The sequence below is a fragment of the Halyomorpha halys genome, unplaced genomic scaffold (assembly GCF_000696795.3).
Source record: "Halyomorpha halys isolate HHAL.00 unplaced genomic scaffold, Hhal_1.1 Scaffold1428.1, whole genome shotgun sequence".
Lineage (NCBI taxonomy): Eukaryota > Metazoa > Arthropoda > Insecta > Hemiptera > Pentatomidae > Halyomorpha > Halyomorpha halys.
Window position 1 is genome coordinate 99,320 of NW_027105500.1, and position 23,579 is coordinate 122,898.

At 31.1% G+C, this 23,579-nt stretch overlaps 1 protein-coding gene across 4 annotated transcripts in view; it reads left to right on the forward strand.

Annotated features, from left to right (window-relative positions):
* Nucleotides 1-23,579, forward strand: part of LOC106689692 (E3 ubiquitin-protein ligase RNF19A) — a 136,182-nt gene that overhangs the window by 98,394 nt on the left and 14,209 nt on the right. For all 4 annotated transcript variants that reach the window (XM_067051665.1, XM_067051664.1, XM_067051658.1 and 1 more), the window contains 4 exons: nt 4,143-4,333; nt 5,595-5,739; nt 7,786-7,922; nt 18,691-18,788. In XM_067051665.1, coding sequence (XP_066907766.1) covers nt 4,143-4,333; nt 5,595-5,739; nt 7,786-7,922; nt 18,691-18,788 — 571 coding nt within the window. The remainder of the gene's footprint in view (nt 1-4,142; nt 4,334-5,594; nt 5,740-7,785; nt 7,923-18,690; nt 18,789-23,579) is intronic.

Genomic DNA, 23,579 nt, shown 5'->3' on the forward strand with positions numbered 1-23,579 from the left:
AAATCAACAGTTTTTTAAGGAAGGAATTTGGGCTTTACCATCTCGTTGGGAGAAGGTTACCGACTGTAACGGTGGATATTTTGATGAATAAACGTGATTATTTGAAAATATTTATTTATTTATAATTTCCCCCAAAAAAACGACAGGACTTTTTGAATGACCTGGTATTTATCTGTTAGATATGAGATTGGACACTTTTGCCAGTTTACCCATCTATATATAATAAAAAAATCTGTCCCCCTCAGGAAGTATATCCTTTCTCTACTTGCTCTTCCCATTTTTCTACTCAGTAGACAGCAGAACGTGATTCTTATTAGGTTATTAGGACTATTGTTCATTTTTATCTAATTTCGCTTTTGTATCATGATAAAATTCTTATTTTTTTTCGAATAGTACTACATAAGGGGCTCTGAAATGCTCAAGGAATTTTGAAGAGTTTTCAAAATATTTTAACCTATTTGTTTGTTGTGTGATTTTGTTATCTAATACGAGTTCATTATTACTTAAAAATGAAGTGGGATCGGTTGGTTTTTTATCTGTAGGGTCTTCCGGACACATCTTTAGTGCTCCATAAACACAAAATGTATTCATCAATTAACAAAAGTTGCTATAGCATAAGTTATAGTAGTATAAATTATTAGTAATAAAATATATTGGAAAGGACTAGCCTGGTAATCGTGTGAGCTGTAGAGGTTAAGTGATGTACACTCGACAGCTGTCTAAAACTCATTGTCAATGCTCCTTATTCTGTTACAAATAAAATCATCCAGGAAGGCCGTATGTAACCGATCTAGCCTGAACCAGATATCAATCCTTCCATTATAAACTCCCTAACTACTCAAACTCATTAGTTTCTAACCTTGCTTCTTCTTTCATTTCTGACAATCTTCCAAGGGCCTGAAAAGAAGATGGCCTCGAGACCTTATATTGTAAAAATGTTTTTAGAGTGCTACCAATGGGTAGTTTTTCTACATACCTGTATCATACCATTATGATCTTACTTCAAATTTACTTGTATTTTATTTATATTTGGTTATTTTAATGAATTATAAATAAATAATAATAAAATAAATGTCAGTTAATTTTTAAAAAATGAGCTTTTAATGATATCAACGTTCAACTTAACATATATTGTAAGTACAAATTTCTAATCTGTAAACATTATGTGTAAAATGTCTAATTTAGGTTTGCAAAAATATTTTAAGTGTGTTATATAGTATCAGTGATGTCAAAAAATGATATACAATATCAGTGAAACCAAAAAGTTAAAAGGAGAAAGAAATACTTTATTCATTCATGCTGCCAAAATACATCGGGTTGCCACATTACACAGCATACTGATCAATCCGTGATCGGACATATATAATAGAAAGATTACATTTTTTTTTTTTTCCACTGTTTTCTTTTACAATTAATACCAGTCTACAAACTAAATACAAGTTTTTCAATTTATTCCTTTTTTTTCTTTCCCTTCCATTTCACAACCCTTATTTCATTTGATCAATAAATTCCTCTATATTACAAATATTAAAGTAATAAATAAAACAAAAAATAAGATATGCGATGCACGCATGCCATCCCTCCTCAGGATAACTCCCCTACTCATTAATTTCCATGTATGTGGTGGTGTATGATTCCCAGGGAGTCAAGTATTATATTCTCTGTCATCCTAGCCACGTCCTGGACATCGACCCCGAGTTCCTCCATGAAGCTCCTAGTAGTGCTGGGAATCGTTCCACGGGCTCTGAACCAGAGGCCTCTCACGTTGAAGTCTTGTTCTCCGAAGCCCTCACGGAACTTCTCCTTGAGGAAAGGGATACATTTATCATAGATTTCCTTCTTTTCCCTATCTACCTTATTTGCCTGGTCAAGGTCGTTATTTTCATATCTCACGGTAGGATCCAGAATGATTGTCGAAGGATAAGCAACTATATCCGCATATCTTGTGGATCCATCCATATCTACACAGTAGACCTCCTTAAAGCAGGCAAAATCTCTTTCTTTTAGAAGCTTCATTAACCCGTATTTCACTCTATGATGTCGGCGTGTTATGAGGAGGAAGTTGTTGGGACATTTCCCCAGCACATGTGCTGGTGTTTCCGGCTCTCTGTTGCATTTATGACAGAGGGATCCAACTCCTCTATGCTGTCCACTGACACCTGGGACTCCACATAGGGGTGCATAATTTATATTAAATTTCAGGGCATTGGACCATTCAGAGCCTGTAAGTATTTGTTTATCGTATATAAACTTATTTGCTCTCGGGGTCTCTTTGAAATGGCGTACTCCAATGCCCTGCCACCTGCAACTAGCCCATTCCTCGAACGCATTTTCACGTAGCGACTGTCGTAGAGCTTGCACACTCCGATGCTCCTGATCAATGCCCAATCTATCGGCACGTTCAGCGATTTCGATTGAACAATCGAAAGTGGACTGGAACAGAGCATCGGGTACATTTGATAGCTGCTGAGCAATGGACCAGTGTTGTAGGGGAGCCTCCTATTGGCAGCGGATCAAGCCTAGACCTCAGTACCTCCTCGGAGCATACAACATCGCCTGGGAGGTGTTCGCTGGGAGCCCTATAATGGCTTTAACACTTCTGCGAATCATTGTGTCGATGCCATCCAGGATTTCAGGATGTATCTTTGTGAGGGGGAATACCAAAAAATAATATACAATATCAATAATACCAAAAAGTGATGCCTAGAAATGATATACAATGTCAGTGTTGCTCATTGATATAATTATATTGATATTGATATAACAATATCAATTGATCATTGATATAATATTTTTTCATTTCATTGTTGATACAAAGTTGAGTATTCGATCAGTTTTGTTAATATTGAGACACACAACTACCTGATCATTAGAGTGGTACATTTTTTATATTTCACATTTAGTAGAATGTCTTTTATACTAAAACATAAAGGAAATGGGTTGGGATACAAATTTCAAAATCTAATGTATAGTAATAAAAATACTTAATTTTTGTGCAAGATCTGTATAGGAGACAAACAAAAAGAATTAAACACAACATTTTTTTTTATTCTGGAAAGAATAAAATTAAGAAAACAAATTTACTTTTTAAAAGTTCCTATAGTTATAAATTAATATTTTTTTTATTCCCAACACATCACACCTCAATAGCTTAAGATTAAACCCAGGTATTTCAAAAACCCTTGAAGAAGATGATAAAATAATAAAATTAGTATTTCAATTTTTTAAATCAAAATGTTTACTGGCACAAATATAACATCGAACAGACAAAAAATTAATAAACATGAAAAATAAAATAAAACAAAAAACGGAAGGGTACTGCATGGTCAGAAGAGAGGAAGCAAAGGTATGCAGAAATGATGAGAAGATACTGGGAGAGAAGAAGTGAGAAAGTGAGAAGGAAAAAGTAATGATATTCTCGTGGTCTTGAAAGGCCGTTCCGTGAAATTAAAAAAAAAAAAAAAAAAAAAAAAATAAAAAAAAAACGAATGTAAGCAAAATTAAATAAGGAATAAGTGGTGTTAATGACCAATGATGTTTTACGCCACTAAAAAAAGAAACCTACAAGCAATAAATTTTTAATAGCTATTGAAGTAATTTCCTCACTGATATCCGTTATTTTTTAATTAAATTTTTTTTTCTTCAAATGTTATGCAGTGGTTCTGTGAACTTTGTGTTACAACAAAAAGTACATTTTAGATTTCTTTTCTTGTGGTCTACTTTATATGGAACTGTTACCAGCAATTATATTTATAATTATTAAAAATTTTAATGGATTATATTCTAAATATGGGCTCCTGTCTTTTTTCAGGTTTAGACTTTAAAAATTATTTTACATGGTATTGATGGCTATTTCGTAATATTTGGTTATTCATTTTATTTATATCTACATAGTGAAAATATTAATAATATAATAGCCGAAGGTTATGAATGTTGAACATAACATAGTCTCCTTTAGTTTACCCTAGTTTAATGTAGATTGGTAGAAAGTGAATTGTTAAAGGTAGGTTATTGTTAGTCACTGCTACCTATTTAGTAATGCATTGTAAGATACAAAAAGCAGGGAATAGCTTAAAGTATTTAATATTTCTTTGTCATAAACTGGTTTAAAATTAATGAATGTTGTTTTTGTCATGATGTAGCTATGCAGTGATAGCCTCAGGATGTGCCAGCTGTCCAAAGATAAAGTGTAAACGACCAGGGTGTGGTTCCTATTTCTGCTACCATTGTAAGGCAGCCTGGCATCCAAACCAGACATGCGATGCTGCGAGGGCACAGCGTTCACCCAATGTCAGGTCATCTTCATTGTCTTTCAGTCAGGATTCCCAGCACCGTGAGTTTATAGCAAGTTCATAATATTGTCTCATTGGTCTTAATCTTCAGTAATGGTTTTCAAAATAGTTATTCAGCAAAAAATGTTTTTATTTGATAATTAAAGAAAAATTATAGTTTTTATTTTTATTAATTTATAATCTTGTTCTTGACATGCGATTGTACATTAATTAAACATATTAAACACATCGCTTTAACGCAAAGCCTCTTGTCAATTTTAGGAATAATGAGATATATCCAAAGAGCACTACAAATCTACTTACTTTAACCATGTAGCCATGTATAATGTCTTGTTTTTAACCAAAAGCAGTTTAACTGATTATGCAATTACATTTTGTATTGCACTGTATAAATTCTTCCAGCCTTTGTAGAAAGGGTAGTGAAGTCCTTATGTCACTAGTTCTATTCTCCTTCCTAAATAACTTAGTCAACACCTCTAAAGACAAAATCCTGGATTGATGTGAATTAAAACAAACATTGTGTCCCATAATAACTTTCAACATTTGACATAATGGTTATGTAAAAAAACATGTCCATATAACAGTGTTGTATTAAATTAGATGAGATAATTTTCTAAAAATGATATTGACTCATATACTAACTAACAATCTAATGGACTATTTATGCAACTTTCAGAACACACTCATTCCTCTGCTAATATATTACTTATACATAGTCTTTTCCAATATGTTTATATTTTTCTCATTGTATGTTGTTTATATGAATATATATAGGTATAGCCCTGATGAAGATGAGTAGAAATATTATGCTAAATATTAATACCTCAAGTATGGTCTGTTTTATTATGGCTGAGTAAGACCGACCTAATATTGATGGTGATCCACACTAATTAATGTACTGGAAGATGCGAGATTAATATTTTTACTTTGTTATAAAAAAATTAAATTTGTAGGACTGAAAAATATGAAGAGACTATCAAATTGCAAACAACAGGTGTCAACAAATATAAATTAGAAAACATTAACCTCAATTCCAGATATAATTAAAGCATGGACACGAAATAACAACAAGATGTGTTGTTGATGTCATTTCCAGTCGTTTAAATGGTTTCTTTCTTTCTTTTTTTTTATAACATTATTAGGAACATTTCTTATATTAACCTGTCTTTAGAATCCATTGTATAATATGTAAAATATATTTATCAGGAAGTTATCTATGATTAATTATTGAAGAAATAAAAAATATATAAAACTATAAAGCTTGAAAGATAAGATAGTTGTCTATTGTGATGCCTGCCATAGGGGACGATATCAAACCATGCCCAAGGTGCCAAGTCCTCATCGTCAAGATGGACGATGGCTCTTGCAACCACATGGCCTGTGCTGTCTGCGGTGCAGAGTTCTGTTGGCTCTGTCTCAAGGAAATATCAGATCTTCATTATTTAAGGTAATTTCTACTGTACATTATTATTGTTTTATTTCTTTTTATCAAGAATATAATAAGTTTCCATTATGGGCACTCAGTTAAGAAACAGAAAGCTTTAAGCTTTATTGGGAACTGTAAGGTTCTAAATAAGAAAAGGATTTTTAATCCATCGGTACCACTACTATTTTTTTTTTAAATAAAAAAAAATTGAAATTGTGTCTATTTTCATTAAAAGTAATATTCAAATGAAACTTTAGTTTCCATTCTTTTGGTTTTGTTAACTTTTATTGTTAGTAAATAGTAATGTAAGGGTCTCGTTCCATCATGAACTAGTCTTAACCTCCTAGCTTTACTGGTATAATTTATTGAGATGAATATGTTTTCATTTCTTCAAATATTTAATTTTTTTTTCCTAAAAATTAATGAAAATTATCTAGGTGAAAACTGTAAACCAATTGTTTTTCTAATTTATGTTGGTATTTTTAATCATATTATTGTTATGAACATACTGTGAAAATAAAAAAAATGTTGTTCAATAAATTGGTTTCAAAACATACTTTGTCACCATCTTTTTTTCTTGGTTTAATATAGATTTAGATAACAAAAATCATTAAAAAGTATTTATTTTCCGATTTTTCGGCCTACTTTGTAGAGCTTCATCAAGACTAACCTAAGTTGATAGCTTTAGAGACTTAGTATTGTTGTTTACTATTTTTGTTCTCTTTTGACTGCAATCTTGCCATTTTCCTCATAACATTGAACATTTTTTACTTTTTTTAAATATTTCAACATTTTTTTAAATAAACAAAAATCCGTTGTAGTCTCAAAAAGAAGAATTTATTAATCTTGCCTAATTTTCGCCCATTTAGGCATCATAAGGATATGAGTGTAGAACATAAATAAATTTCCATTAATTGTTGTAATTTAAATTAAAATTTCTAAAATGTTTCATTAATTTGATGAATTCTATGCCAGACTTTTCTTTTCTTTTACATTTTCCTTTTCTGAATTTTCTCTTTAGGAAGTCTGGTAAGTCAATTCATAAAAAATTTTTGAGGTTAATAAACTTTCAATTGAATGTAATTTATATTAAATTATCATATTATAGTACAACATTTCGGGACCACTGTCCTATATTAATGTACTTTAAACCTCATAATTTTTCATAATTTGAATTTCATATAGGAAATCATCTCACATCTTTACACTATTCTCACTTTTCTACCATTGTTAGATCATAAAAATTGGTATAAATGGTTCTACATAATGGTAGAAAAGTGAGAATAGTGTAAAGGTGTGACATGATTTCCTATATGAAATTCAAATTATGAAAAATTATGAGGTTTAAAGTACATAAATATGGGACAGTGGTCCGGAAACGTTGTACTATAATATGATAATTTAATATACATTACATTCAATTAGAAGTTTATTAACCTCAAAAAATTTTTATGAATTTTCCTTTTCATTTCTCTTAACACCTAACCCTCAATAAAAGCTATATTTCTGCCTCCCTTTTCAAAGTTTGAAATTTGCAATATTATGGCATACTATCCTTAGACCCATTATTTCATGATTGTAAACAACTAACTTGTGGTTATTGTAAGTAGCATACTCATTGAGTTAGCATCAATAACTGACTTGTCACACCCTTATTTGTCTGTGTTAGCGACAAGATCTTCATTTAATTTATAATATATAAAATATAAATTTATAAGTTGTATTGGAATTACTATAATGATCTTTATTAAGTTTACAGTGCTATTGTCTGCTGTGAATAGTGATTTATTTCGAAATTAAATAAGTTAAGTTTAACTTGCTTGTGATATTTTGTATGCATAAGTTAATTTTTTTTATTGATATTCACAACTGCATCATATAAAAACACACCTAGTAAATGTGATATTAGTGTTACAATGGTACAGATCTCTGGAGAAACTACCCATTGGTAGTAGCGTTTCTAGCGGAAGTTATAATTTTCATTGTTCATTGTTTAAAAATTACCTTTGTGCCGTTCGTTAATTTTTGTTTTAAATGTTCATTCCATGTTGTAAATGTTAATTTCAGTCCCTCAGGATGTACATTTTGGGGTAAGAAGCCTTGGTCTCGAAAGAAGAAGATCTTATGGCAGTTGGGAACATTAGTTGGAGCTCCAGTTGGAATCGGTCTCGTGGCTGGCATTGCTGTCCCAGCAATCATTATTGGTAATATTACGTTTTTCTTAACTCAAATTTTAAAATAATTTTACTATTAACTGATTCCTTTAATGACAATAGTTCTTATTATTACTATTTCATAAATTATTAATATTTTAATATCCACTTTACTTCAGTATGCCTATTCTTATAGCTAAAATGATGTAATTAGAACATGTGGTTAGAGAAAGCAACTAATTATTTAATACATTGATTACAAGAATTAAAAGTATATGCATTATAAAAATAAATAAAATGCAGATGTGGGAATTAAATATTGTACTAGAACAAAATATAATTAAATTAATTGTTATTATATAAGAGGTACAATTGGGGTAAATGCAATGATCACATTTGGGCTAAATTTGTATTAGATATGAAGTGCACTAGCTCTTTTTTTGTATTTTCCAAAGATTTTAGATTGCTTAGGGGGCCTTGTATCTCCATGCATTGTGCAAGGTTTTATTAAATTGAACCTTTGTTGATCATACATGGTGCATATGAAAAGTAAATGATTAAAAGTTTGTCCTTTGCAATTACAGTAATCAGTGTTAGTTATATGAAGTAGTGTTTGGACTGTCCATTTTCTATCAGTAGTTGAGTCAGTTTGTAATATGTACTTTTTATTTTAGGAAGTTATATTAGGTATGTATTGATATGTATGAGAGGCACCAACTGGAATTTTGAACCTAAAGTAAGTATTTTTGTTGGCATGTTGGACCTGATAAGAGGTCATACCAAAGGAATCGCCTCGCCTGGTCATTGACCCTGAAGGCAAAACATTAATAGTAATATACATTACACAGCATAAATTATAGCATCCCTTATGAAGGACGTTTCTATCAATTTACTATGGCTATCGTTAATTAAATTTAAATTAAAACTCTTTTTGAAATCAGTACCAAAGGTGGCATATTAGAAATTATAAAAGTAGGTTATGTAATTAGATATAATTTCAAGGTTTGATTCAAGTATATAAATTTAATTTTGAATATTATAATTTATATCATTTGATATGAATATTTCATGTAATACTTTGCTCACTCCATTCTTTTGTATTTCACTTGACGTTTGCCCATAATTATTAGTATCTCGCCAGAACGCTCAGAAGAAGAATCTGATCATAAGAAACCCAAAGAACCGACAGATCAGGGGCCAGTTGGAGAATCAGTGACCTAAGTCAAGAATATAGCCCAGCCAGAAACAATTCTTGTACAGATGGAAAATAATACAGGAGAAAAACAGCAGAGGGATGAGGCACAAATGAAAAAACAACAAGATATGAACGAGGAGTTAAGAAACACTATAATAAAGGCTATAGATAAACTAAAGAAAGAATATAAGAGCGACAAAATTTGTTTGCTGAACTTCTCGGAAAACCAGAAGAAATCAAAAATAATAGTGAAGACACAAAAACAAAAAAATCACGACTCTACTGTGGATAAAAAAGGAAACAATACTGAAGAGCTTAAAGATCAGGAAATTGGGGATCTTGAGACAGAAAAGGAACGAAACTCTGGTGGATGAAAATAGTGAACCTGAAATCCTAAACGATTCCCCTGGCAATCTTAGAGAAATTACAAAGATGGAAACTATTTCTGATGGACAGGAAGAAATTGACTCTACAGACAGGAATAAATAGTTAATTGAATAAATACTAATTTGTCTTAGGAATTTATGAAGATAATTTGAAAGATGACATCCACAATAAAGGACCTAACCTAAAGTATAAATAATTGTAATTTAATAATAGGAAAAGAACCTGCCTAAAACAAGACTATTAAGGCTTAAATGCAAGCCTACTCATATTCATTCAATTCATATTCTAATTCATAAAATATCAATGGAAAATAATGTAAAAAGTATTAAAAGTTATAATTATGAGAGATAGTTGACCGTGGATGATAAATGAGGAGAAGATGGTTGGGGGTGCGGTCAATGAAAAACTCTAATAAGTATGATTAACTTATTTTAATGTGCCGACGTTTCGGCTAGAGTTTCTAGCCTTCTTCAGGGCTAAAAACAAAACAATATTAAAAGTTATGTATATATTGAATGTAAAGGATGTGTAATATATGAATATACATTTCTAGAAGGTTTTGTAAATGGTACATTACATCATGAGAAATTATCGATATAAGAGAATATTGATAAATCTTAACGACTATATAAGTAACATATTATCAATTACTCTAGGGGATATGCAAATATCAATATGCATCAATTCTAGGTTTGGTCTGATATACTAATTTAATCTAACTAGAGGTATCAAATGGTATCTGTGATACTGCGATATAGGCATATTTCAATAGGTGTAAATGGTAGGTTTGATACGATGTACTAATTTAAGATAACTAGCAGTATTATATGTTTTATAATTGGATAATTCTCAACAGGTGAAACATTACTAGAGATATACATGACTTATTTTATATATGGTATAAATATTTTACATTAATATATAAATGTATAATTAACACAAAAAAAGCATCCCAAACGTAATACCAGAAGTAACCGTGGACCAAAAGCTTAAGTTTATTAACAATCCAAGGTGGATTTGTTTAGAATAATTAGGGAAGAAAACCCTTAAATTTGGAGTAGACATATGTCCTCCTGGTCACCCTGAAGTGTAAGGAACCCTTGTAGTAGAGTAGGATCTCAAAAGTGGAAAAGGTAATTTATGAGAAGATATAGAAATCTTTTAGAGACACACCTAAAGTGGTGTTAGTGTTCATACCGGTCCAGTAGTATAGGATAAATCTAATTTCATTATATGGAGCTCAAATAATATTTGTTATTAAACTTGTTGTGCCTCAGACACCTTGGCACATTAAATTCATAAATTATCAATGGCCAAGAAACAGATGATCCAATAATTGATCAAAGAATTTTTTGAAGTAGAATACCTTGTCCCTTTGATTGTATTTAAATAACATTTTTTTTTTTTTTTTTTTATGGAAATTACATTCGTGACTTCCTGATTGAATAGGTCATTGGAAATCAAAGAAATTGATGAGAATCAGTCAGCACATATCCGAAAATTGTACATAAATCCTGATAGTGACTATATAAAATCTTTTTTGAAAATGATTAGGGTAGCCATTAGAAACTTAGAAACAATAGGAGGATCACGACCTCCCCCTCGGCGAGCTAAATGTTGTTAATTTAATTATATGTTAATTAACCAGACTAAGTATCATAAATATTCGTTGATAATTTGTAACATCCTGAACACTAATCCAAAGGGATATTTAGGAATTGACTAGACATTATTGACAATGAATTACAACAATAATTTAACGGACTTAAAGATAAAGTATGAAAGTATAAAGCTAAGATGAAATGAGAATACTAAGGTGATTAACATCAATGTATAATAAGGTAAAGGGAAGTAGTAACTCCATAGAAACCAATAGTAGATTCATTTTTATTTAGATTAGATGTCTACCACTCAAAAGGAGAAAGGAGGAAGTAATGTATATTGTTTGTCTTTATTTATCTTAACCTGTCTTGCATATAGGTTACTGGAGATATAGATTTTTTCTATGGAACATTTAAGAGATATATTGTAAATAAATATGAGAAAGATGTATAAATGATGTGTTCTTAAAAGGAAAGGAAATACTGGAAGATTATTGATGATTGACCATGTGTATAGATGAATGGAATATATTCCAGGTGCGGTCAAAAAAACTCAAATAGTAAATAATTATACTCTTTTATTAAGCCAACGTTTCGCCCCATGTTGCAGGGCTTCATCAGGGCTGAAAAAGATACAAACACTTGACATAGTTACAAAAAAAAACAAAAACAAGTGGAACATAACAGGGGTATACTATGAAAAGTAAAATATAATAAGAAAAATTAAAGGTTGTAAAAAGTAAATGAAAAGGGTAATAGTAACAGATGGATAAGAGATAAAATAAGAGAAGAAATATTAAAAAAAGTACAAATTAAGAGATGAAAAAAGAAAAGAATAAAATCAAATGATGAGACATAATTCATACCTGTTATGATGGAAGTCAAAGACAGACTGAGCCGTTTGTATTGGGAGGAGTGGGGATGGCAGTAAGCACACCACAATAACGGAAATAATTTTAAAGTAAAAATTGTAAAAAAAAATTATTTAAGTTAGGTAAACAATAAATGGTTATATACATAATAGAGGGGGAGAAGAGATATTTATGAAGAAAAAAAACACATACATAAAAAATAATGGGATACAATATGTGTATGTGATTAAGAAAGACAATATACCAAATGAGTGGGGATACAGGGAAGTGTAAATTATAATAGAAAATTAATAATGAAGTAATTAATATAAGTACACTTAAGAAGGTAACAGATAAATATAAATTAAGAGATAAGATACATGAATATAAATGAAACAGGAAGGGTAGTAAATATAAAAATAATTAAATAAATGGTGAGAATTTAGAGAAACAAGAATAAAAGATATGACAAGAAAGTGGGCTTCTGAAATGCAGAACGAAGTGAAAAGAAGTATTATGAGGGTTTTATTATGTTCAAAATGTGTCGAGACGTAAGGGAGATGCAGTCTTTATCAACTTTATGATTGACAGAATTCTCAGTTAAATTTATGTAAATGGACTCCAGGATGAGACGTATGTCCCAGAGTTGCTGAATTGTATAGAGGATGAATTGGTTTCAGAACTTGAAAATCAGGGTATTGTTAATGTTAAAGTGATTTATTAAAAAATTAATAAAAGAAAGCTACACTTTTACTGATTTTAACTTTCGAGAAATGTGACCTAACAGAAAAAATAATCTTAGATTTATGTCCATTAGAATCAGACCTTATGACCCGAAACCTCTTCTTTGTTATTCATGTTATAAGTACAGGCATACTAGTAAAAATTGCCAAATAAAAACTGTGGAGAAAACACACACCGTAGTGAAACTTGTAATAATTCCCCCAAATGCATAAACTGCCACGATGATCATCCAGCTTATAGTAGTAAATGTTCAGTATATAAAAGGGAAAAGAAATTGAAAAAATCTGGGTACAGAATAAAGTGTCATATTGTCAAGCAGAAACAATTATTAAAAAACAAGAGACAGAAAATGGTAGAATCAGAACTCACGTGGATGTTGTGTCGGCTCCTCCCCAACTATTACCACAGGAAAATTCTATAACTGAGGCTCTGCTAGTTGCTAAGTTGGCCAATACTGTCAAAATTTTATGTAAAAAAATAAGTACCGTAGAATCCAACATGGTAACAGTTACTCTGATGACAACATTAACTGCTGTGACGAATCACTAGTAACATCACCAAACAATAGTGAGCAACTTGAAAATAAAACTATATGTATATGTAGTTGACCGTAAAAATTTAAATATTTGAAGATGGTCAGGATTGCGGTAAAAAAAAGAACAAATAGTTTAAATCTATTTTAATGTCCGACGTTTTAACCCCACTTTGCAGGGCTTCATCAGGGCTGTTCAAAGCGAAAGGTCGAACAGACCTTTCAATCTTTTTCTTTGAACAGCCCAGATGAAGCCCTGCAAAGTGGGGCGAAACGTCGGATATTAAAATAGTTTTAAACTTTTTGTTCTTTTTTTTTTCACCGCAACCCTGACCATCTTCAAATATTTGAAAATAAAACTAATTTTACCAACCTCCAAAAAGTAACAAATGAGAACAAAGTTCATTTCACAGTTGCATCAAGTTTAACTAATTTAGAAAATAATTTAAATAAAAACAGGCCAGTGTCTCAAAACTCTTTTTTTAGTGAAGAGTCTTCTTCCTAGAAAGATAAAAAAAGATGTAGTATTGACTAGACAAAAAAAAGGTCGGCCATATTTATTAACGGTCTATTCTATGTGTACTTATTGCCATTACTTATTTGTTATAATAATCACAATTACATCAATATGTCCAATAATATATATATAAGAAGATGGTCAGGGTTGCGGTCAAAAGTGAAACAAAAATAGTTTACAACTATATATATATATAAAACTATTAATATATATATATATTAAACTATTTTTGTTTCACTTTTGACCATTTTTCCATTTTGACCTTTCCATCCATTTGACCATCTTTCCTTTTGACCATTTGACAGTGAAAAGTGTCACCATCTTCTTATATATCAATTTTTACGGTCAACTATATATACATATATGTCCAATAATATATTTTTCTTTATCTTTATTCTATGTTTTTTAGCATCATAATTCTTATAATAATTGACTATTTCTTTTCTGCATTTGTCTCTGTTTGTCTGTTAATGGTAATTTGTTATTTATCTATATGGCTGTCAACCGTTATATTTTATTTTTACTATTATATGTTTTATAATTTTAACTCTTACACAAATAGCTTTATATGAAGCTGTTTCGGTTCCTTTTCTTTGGCATGCGGTATAAGTAGAATGTTTTATTTAGAATGAATATAATACAATGGAACTTAAATGGTTTATTTTATCGTAGAAATGAATTAAAGTACTTACTGAATTTCTATAACTGCTCTGTAGCTTGCTTACAAGAAACAAATTTAAAACCTACTGATATGTTTGAATTTCGGGGATATGCTATTAGGAGGAAAGATTATACAGATGGTTGCATTACTTGTGGTTGGGTGTGTATTTTAGTAGAAGAGAATATTCCCTTTAATGACTTACATATTACCTCTAATTTGCAAGCAGTAGCAGTAAGAATTTTATCACAACCTCGCCCGTTCACATTATGCTCTCTATACCTACCTACTGGCCGATTATGCACAGTTCAACTATTGAAGGACTTGTTACTTTCATTGCCCCCACCAGTTATTCTTGCTGGGGATTATAATTCTCATAATTTAATTTGGGGTAGTGACCACTTGGATGAGAGAGGTAAATTAGTCGAGTCTTTCATAGATAATTGTAATTTAAGTATTATAAACAATCCAATATATCAAACTCACCTCTGTGCCAGATCTGGAAAACTTTCAGCAATAAATCTTACTATTACTAGCCCCCTGTAACAAGCCACAACTCAATGGTACACTTTAGATGGTACATATTGAAGCGACCATTTCCTCATAATTATTAAAACACTTAATAAATGCCTCTTCTTCAGTAGACACAACAGATGGCTCATTAAAAAAGCTGATTTGCCCCAATATCAAGCAGTGGCTAAACTTGCGGTTATAGATCTTTCCGATACTGACCCTGACCGCTTAGTTCTACAATACTAGATTACTTGAAGTCTCCCAAACAGCGATCCCATACATTTCTTTTTCTGCTAATGTAAATACTACCTGCCCCCCTGCACCGTGGTGGTCAGATGAGTATTAAAAAGCAATAAATGACAGAAAGAGGGTACTTGAAAATTTTCTTCGCCGACCATCCCCTGATAAACTAGAGTCATATAAAGCGGCCAGAAAACATGCAAGGTATGTGATTAAAAGTAGTAAAAAATTATCATGGCAGAACTTTCTAAACTAGGTTAACTGTAATACATCAGAAGTTGTTTTCTGTTAGACAGTTATAAAAATTATGGGTTATGGCTACTTACCTCAAATAAGTTGTCTGAAAATTCGTGACCACAATAAAACTGACCCTGTAATCTTAGCAAAAACTCTAACAAAACATTTCTGTGATACCTCATCAACTGTAAATTACTCTACACACTTCCTTAACATAAAGCAAGCTATCAAATCAATACCACTCATTATCACTAATGATCCACTTTATCCACTAAACCTGTTCTTTTCCATGGACGAATTTCTAGCCGCTTTGAACTCCAGGACAGGTTCCTCACCAGGTCCGGATAAGATCTGGATTGCTATGATAAAAATCTCTGTTCCTTTAATAAATCTACAATTTTAAAGATATTGAATAAAATATTTCTGTCTGATAGTTTTCCAAATGTGTCGCTCATCTGAAAGCCATGATAAAAACAGAACGGCGGACTCATGGACAAAGAGGTAAGAGGTTCAACCTGGACAAACTGAAGGTTCCTGACACCTGGACACGGTATATGGAATAGCTGGATGAAGACCTCTGCGCTCAAAGAACTGATGGTGATACTAACCTTACGGGGAAAGTCTGTGCTCAGGCAATGGAGAATGGTCTGTGCTCCAGCCCTATTAATAGTCTAAATGTCGATGCTGGTGAGCCTCTGCTAAACCTACGAAGACGACAAATTGATCTCATTTACTTTGTTAAAATCATATCTGCTATAAACTATCCTATGAATGAGTTCTTTCCAAATAGACAGAATCTAAACCAGCAGCAAATCGACTTAACAAAGAGAACACCGTTTACAGTCAGGTTTTCCACTTTACTGCTCAGCTTAAACATAGAATTACCTACTTTGAAAGAGTCTGTAATTCCAGCATCTTATCCTTGGGCCTCGATTGTGCGCAATGATCACCAGTACCTATTCTATTTATCACAGGTTTATAGTAGGTATACAGCTGAAAAGGTTGCAATCAACAAAAGCTTAAATGTTTTTTACCCTACAAAACAAAAACTGGTCATCTGTACAGACTCTTTGTCTGTCTTACTTAGCTTAAGAAATATTTTTTCAACTAACCTACTAAACCAAAACATATATTACTCATTACAGTTTACCAACAGAAACGGTATTTCAGTCTTTTTTGCCTGGGTCCCTGGACACTGTGGAACAGGGGGTAACGAACTGGTCAAAACGAACTTTAAACTGGGAACAGCAAAAGTGGCGATTTCTGAAGGAATTTCATATCATGAAGTGCCTGTTAATGATTTCATTGCCCTCATTAGGCAGAGGATTAAATTTGAATGGAGATAAATGTTGGAAAATGTTTCCGATAACAAATTAAGGGAAATCAGAAGGGATATCTCCCCTTGGATATCATCAACTAGAAATGTGTGCAAAGAGGAGATGATTTTGATGCACCTTCGAATAGGTCATACGTGCCTGACCCACTGTTACCTTATGGCCCGTGATCCTCCACCATTATGCCAAACTTGCGGAACAGAACTTACAGTTTATTCATAACACATTTTGATTGAATTCCGAGCATATAACTCCCTCAAATCTTTATATGATATACCAGATGATCTCCATTCCATCTTGCAGGATAATAAACATACCATAGATAGACTTTTTGAGTTTCTACATCATTCCAAGCTCTGCCATAAAAATTAATCAAATTTTACCTCAGGTCCCCATGTTTTAATAGTTTCCCATTTCAATATAATCGTAGCAATGAATCTGGACCCTTTCCCCTGTGCTGGGGTACAGCCCAAAAGTTTTAAATTACAAATATAGCCTTCGCTATTTAGGAAATTAAGACAATATTGACTCACACGTGGTTGGTGCCTTAAATAATTAAAAAAAAAAGGATAATGGTGATTTAGAAGTTGTAAAATTAACAGAAGATGATATGATGGAGCTAATAGAGTAGAATTAGTCAAATTACTAGGTAGCCATAGTGAAAATAAAAAATTATATTCTTACCGTAAAATTACCAGATAGTCATTGTAGAAAAAGTAAAATAATTAACAGATAGTCTTATATTGGAAATAAAAAAGTAAAATCATCAGATAGTCATAATAGAAATAGTAAAATGATTGGCAAAAAAAAAAAAATTAATTAACAGATAATCATACAAAGGAGATAATACAATATACAACAATCTGTTATGTAATGAGATACAAAAATAAAGGATATGGAGTATAAATAAAAATAAAATGTAATGAAAGTCTCAAAAGTTGAGAAAGGCTTGAAGGAAAGGACTTTAGAAAGATGAAATAAATAAAAATAAAAATGAAGTAATAAATAAAAAAAGAATAAATGAATAGAAAGAAGAAAATGCATAAAAATGTTGAAGAAAACCAAAATAAAGAATAAGCTGTGGTAGGGTAAGAATAGTTATTATGGTACAGTCAATTGTATTTTGTAAGATTTAGGATATCCCTGTAGGTTAAGAAAATACAATCTTTATCAACTTTAAGGTATGCTGGATTTTTGTACAAATTAATATGGATTGACACTGCTATTAGCTATTTGTTATGGTTAGGAAATGTAGCTAAGTTGAAAGTTTTGTCCAAGTCAAAAGAAAGGTTGAGAGTCAAGGCCTGCTCAGATAGTTTCAAGGCAGAAAGGTTATGGAAGTGTTGTGTTGGGAAATAATGGTTTTGGGATAATTTTTGGTTTCGCTAATATAGGACAAAGAACAATTAGGGGTAGAAGAAGGAATTACATTAGAGCGATATTGGAGGTGTATAGAATCTATTTAGATATTGGAGGTCTATAGGATCTTTAGCGGTATTAGAGGTGTATAGGATCTTTAGCGATATTGGAGGTGTATAGGATCTTTTTGTAATTTACTAAATAGGTAGGAAAGTTTATTATGGGATTTAAGACAGGCCCAAGTTAGGGATTCCTGTAATTATCAAAGAGGATGGGGATATAATGAGAAAGGTATCACAGAAAAATTGTTGGAGTAGGTTAAGAAGTGTTGTTAGTTAGAGGGTTGAATTGAGGATCAGATAGAGAAAGGGATCGATGGATGAGGTTTTTAGCAACATTCATTTTTTGTGATAGAGATGCTAGGATAAGTAGTTAATAAGTCTACTGGAATAATTTGGTTTATTATACCAATCAGTGGATATTGACTACATTTATTTATACCCTATTTATATAATACCTACATTTATAAATACCCTATTCATATAATACCTAATTTTTTATAATACTCTCTTAGTGAAGTGTTATTGTTTGCTAGATTGCCTTGTCAAAATATTGTATTAGTTATTAATTTTTGTTTCTATTAATTTGAAGGTATTCCTGTGTGGGTCGGTAGGAAACTGTACACACGTTACGAACATGCCAACAAACACAAAAGGAACATTGCCATTGCTGGAGGTGTGACTGCTTCAGTGAGTAGAGATTGCATTTATACATTAGACTGTTTATTTATTTGTATATTATATTTAAACATTATACTATTCTATAATTCTCATATTATTAAGCAAGCTACCCCATCATCATTGTATACTTCTCAGGTTAACAAATGATAATTTATGTTTACTTGCAAGTAATTAAGTCATATTAACATAATTTATGGTTCAATGAAATTATCTTATTCACCAACTGCTACATATTATTTTTGTATATTAATTGAGAAAGGCAATGATGGACTTTCTAACTTCAAATTTCAATTTTTTTATAAATAATTAATTAACGTGTATTTACCTTTGTTCTTTTGTTTTTTACTAATCCTTTTGAAAAACCTATATTATATATTGACAATTATTTTGGCTGCTAATATTTTTTTAATCGATGATTGTAACTCATAAGTATTTGAAAAAATGTTTTTGGTGCATGCATTACAAAACTTTCATTTACTTGTCCTACCTTGGGATGTAATTAATCCTTGTATCAAAGAGTTCAAAAGGGCTATATCATTCAGGATGAAAATACTTCCCCTTACTATATATTTCGTAAATTGATAAGTAAAAGTAAAACTTATTATTTATCAATGCTTAGGACCTGATTGTAGTGATGCAAATCATTAGTTGTGCTTGGCTTTATTTCGAGTACCAATTTTTCATAACGTTACAATATTTAATTATTTGATTCCTTTTCATTGTTATGATAATTTTTTCTAACCAAAAACCATTTTGCCTTTCCAAAATAATACCTGTTTACTGCTGAGAATGCAATTATGTAATCTTCTGTTTAGTTTTTTTTTTTTTTATTCTTAGCAAGGTATTTTTAAAAAACACTTAAATTATTCTAGACCTCAGATTTAGCTTGCAAAGGGAAACATTGATTAAAAAATCTGGGGCAGTACAGTTCTATAAAGATCATTAGTAAAAAATCTTGAAAACATTGTGAGTAAAATGGTCTAATTTAGGTCTAAAATAATGTTTTAAATGATGTAAAAAAAAGTGATATTCAATATAAATGATACCAAAAATTTATATTAAATATAAATGATATTGAAAACAAAAAAAATTAATAATTTAGGAATTACAGCAGGAGGCCAAATATTACATAATTTTTCACTGGAAAGTGTGAACACATATTTGGGAAGGTAACCAGTGATATTATACTTCTACATTACTACTCCAGAAATTATATTAATTATTATTATATTAACTTTTTTATTATTTCTCTCTCATTTGAGGAATATAGTGTCTACATCCTGGATATATCAAGGGTTTATCGTCAACTTTAGTTATTTCAAAATTTCCTTACACTTCTGTAGGTGTCAAGCAGAACTGCCTTTCATGCCAATTTTAAGTTTCCAAAATCAAGTCCTAGATCTTCTGTAATTTCCTTTGTGCTTTTCAAGGTTAATCTGTTAGAAGATACGACTAGTGGAGTCACTATTACTTTTTCAAAACAATGTAAAGATTTGAATTCAAAGGCAAGCTTCAGGTATTGCTGCCTCTGTCAATACATCAGTATAATTTGAGATTGCTTTATCAAAGATTCAGACTATTTTATTTCTTTTTGTGTATATCTAAAATGTCTGGGCGGTTATACTGTGTGGTTAGTCATTATTTGTTCATTTCTATAAACTTTTATGTTGGAATTTTACGAAAAAATTTTCTGGATTATATTATTATCATTAATATACCTAGTTCAATACTATGATCATTTTATAATTTAATTTCCACAAAAATAATTTTTAAAAAAATGCAAATTATTACACAATTTGTTGTTATTGAAATTAATTATGTATTAAATCAATAAATAACAATCTTTGAAAAAATGTTTAGGTATCATTTTCCTCTACCTAAAAAAACTTGAAGAACTGAGGGATGGTAATGTCATGATTTTTCTTTTTTGGATCAATGTACCTTAAAAAGTCAAACCATAAATTATGAGGAAGTGCTACAAATTATTTTTAGTCGATTATTTAGAAGTAATAAAGCAACAGGTGATCTAAATGGCATTATTATTAAAGATTACATTTCTTTGATAGAGTGATCTCTTCAGTCAACCTTTTTACATGACCGAGAAACAAAATATTTAACCCCTCTTCAGATTTAAGATTTTAGTAAAATCTATAAATATCATAAAATAACTTCATCGGTTAGCCATCCACTGGTTTTTTCCGAGACAATTGGGTTGATTTCTTTTATATTTGGTGCCAAAATCATTGGGAAGCCCTTTATGTTCGTTGGAACTCGACTTTACCATCCCACAGTTTTAAATTTCTTTTCAAGGCTTGGTATAATGATTCTGAAATTTCTTTATCGTTCATTATTTAATAATATAAATAATCTGCAACATTAAAAGGAAATATCTGAACCATCCTAATCAGTTTATTTATACATTTTTTCCATATGCAGCTATCTCATCTATATGTATATCACATATCTCACCTATTTGATCTATATGTATATTACACATCCCAGCTATCTCATCTATATGTATATCACACATCTCACCTATCTCATCTTTATGTACATACAGTTATTCTCAGCTCTCTCATCTATATGTATATACAGTTTTTTTCTCAGCTATCTCATCTATAGTAAAAATTTTCAGATCCTTTATTTGCTTTTTATTTTATATTTGGTGAACAGGAATAAAGAAAAACAATTTGACTCCGGCGGTATAATATTTCATAATTGTTTCATAACTTAATAATTTTCTATAAAACATAAGCTGTATTGGCCCCATCAGGAAATCATTGGTAAACATCTATAAAGTCGGAAAATCTTTCGAAACTGGAAAATTCATTCAATCTTTATCTTTCCCTCAATATTAATAAAAAAGCGAAAGAAAAATTGGCAAATTTAACTCGTTTTCTTTTTGCCCTACGTCTAGAAAGTAAGAAAATCTTTCAATCCGGAAAAACTACTTCTCTGTTCACAAGGTATTACAAGAAAATCTAAAGAAAAGTTGGAAAATTTTAACTCTTTTTCCATTTAGCCAAACTCTTAATAGTCTGAAAATCATCTGATATTGTAGAAAAACTGCTTTAAGCTTTATCTAGTTCACTCACATACTTTCTTATGGTTTATTCTTCACTACTTTCTTATGGTGGTAAAAAATAGTGATCTTCAACTCAATTCACTCCTTCAACTCAAATCAATTCACTCCTTCAACATTGATGCACTTGTTCAACCTTGATTCACTCCTTCTTTTTCAGACAATTTTTGAACTAAACTTGGTATGTCTTAGTTATATTAATACATTTTGTTTTGGTTGTGAAGTGGATTTAGTTACCTCTCCCGGTTCAGTTCCCTTTCAATGGAAAGATATATAGAACATCAAATACAAAAACGAATTCGATTCCTGCTAAAGGTCACCAATAAAATAAAGACAGTATTTGTACATATTGGCTTTTTGACAACTTGCGCTTAAACAGTGTCTAAAATGAGGTTCATTTGAGAGTTCAAATTCCTGCCTTGATGATAGGCAACCTCTGAACAGGGCGTGTCAATCAAGTCTTGATCGCCCTGAATGTGTACTTAATAGGGTCACATGTCACCAGCCAAATGTGTACATATTAATAGGGTCACATGCTACCTGCCAAATGTTTACTTATAACACATACCAGCTATCAAATGTGTACTTATTAATAGGGTCCCATGCCACCTGCCAAATATGTACTTATTAATAGGGTCACATGCCACCTGCCAAATGTGTACTTACTAATAGGGTCACATGCCACCTGCCCAATATGTACTTATTAATAGGGTCACATGTTACCTGCCAAATCAGATCCAAACTTGTATTTTTCCCAAATTGTAAGGTTCCTTATATCCCTGGTTATCAGCAGTTTATAGTCTATTGTGCAAAACTTCAGTGAGACAGTTAGTAAAAGCCTTAGCCAAAAATGGTCATTATTAAATAAATTGACTATTTCTTTAATCTACCTCTAGGAAAATAACATCTGGCAATGTCCATTATATCCAATTCCAAAATAATGTGCTGCAGTGGATGAGACAACTTTCACATAGCCCCCCTACTTACGTTCCTTAATATTGTGTAAATTGGTTGGCTCCTCTTATGCCCCCAATACTGTGTAGACTGTTGGGCCCTTCTTACGTCCCCAGATATTGTGTAGATTGGTGGGCTCCTCTAATATCCCCAAATATTGTGTAGATTGGCTGACTCTTCCTACACACCCAAATATTGTGTAGAAATGTAAATTTTGTTCCTGCCAAGAATAAAACATTTTAACAAAAGATATCGAAGCCATTATACAATTGGGAAAGATATGGTGGCCTTGGCTTTATCAATTATTTATATTTTTGGCTTAGTTGTACATAAAAATCATGAATATTTTTTATTTATATATTATTTATAATTGCTGATAATGAGGACAGTTTATTTTTACAAATAAACAAAATTAATGATACTGTAGAGGTAGATTTTTAAAAAAATGGTCTTTTAACCCCTTTAAAATTATTTCAATGAGTGTATGACCTAGCTGATATTAAAGAGCATTCAATGAGGATAAGACCTAGCTGATATTAAAGAGCATCGAGTGAGGATAGGACCCAGCTTATATCAAAGAGCATTGAGCATTGAGGATAAGACCTTGCGTATATTAAAGAGCGTTCAATGAGGATAAGACCTAGCTGATATTAAAGAGCATTCAATGAGGATAAGACCTAGTTTATATTTAAGAGCATTCAATGAGGATAAGACCTAGCTTATATTTGAGAGCGTTCAATTAGGATAAGACCTAGCTTATATTT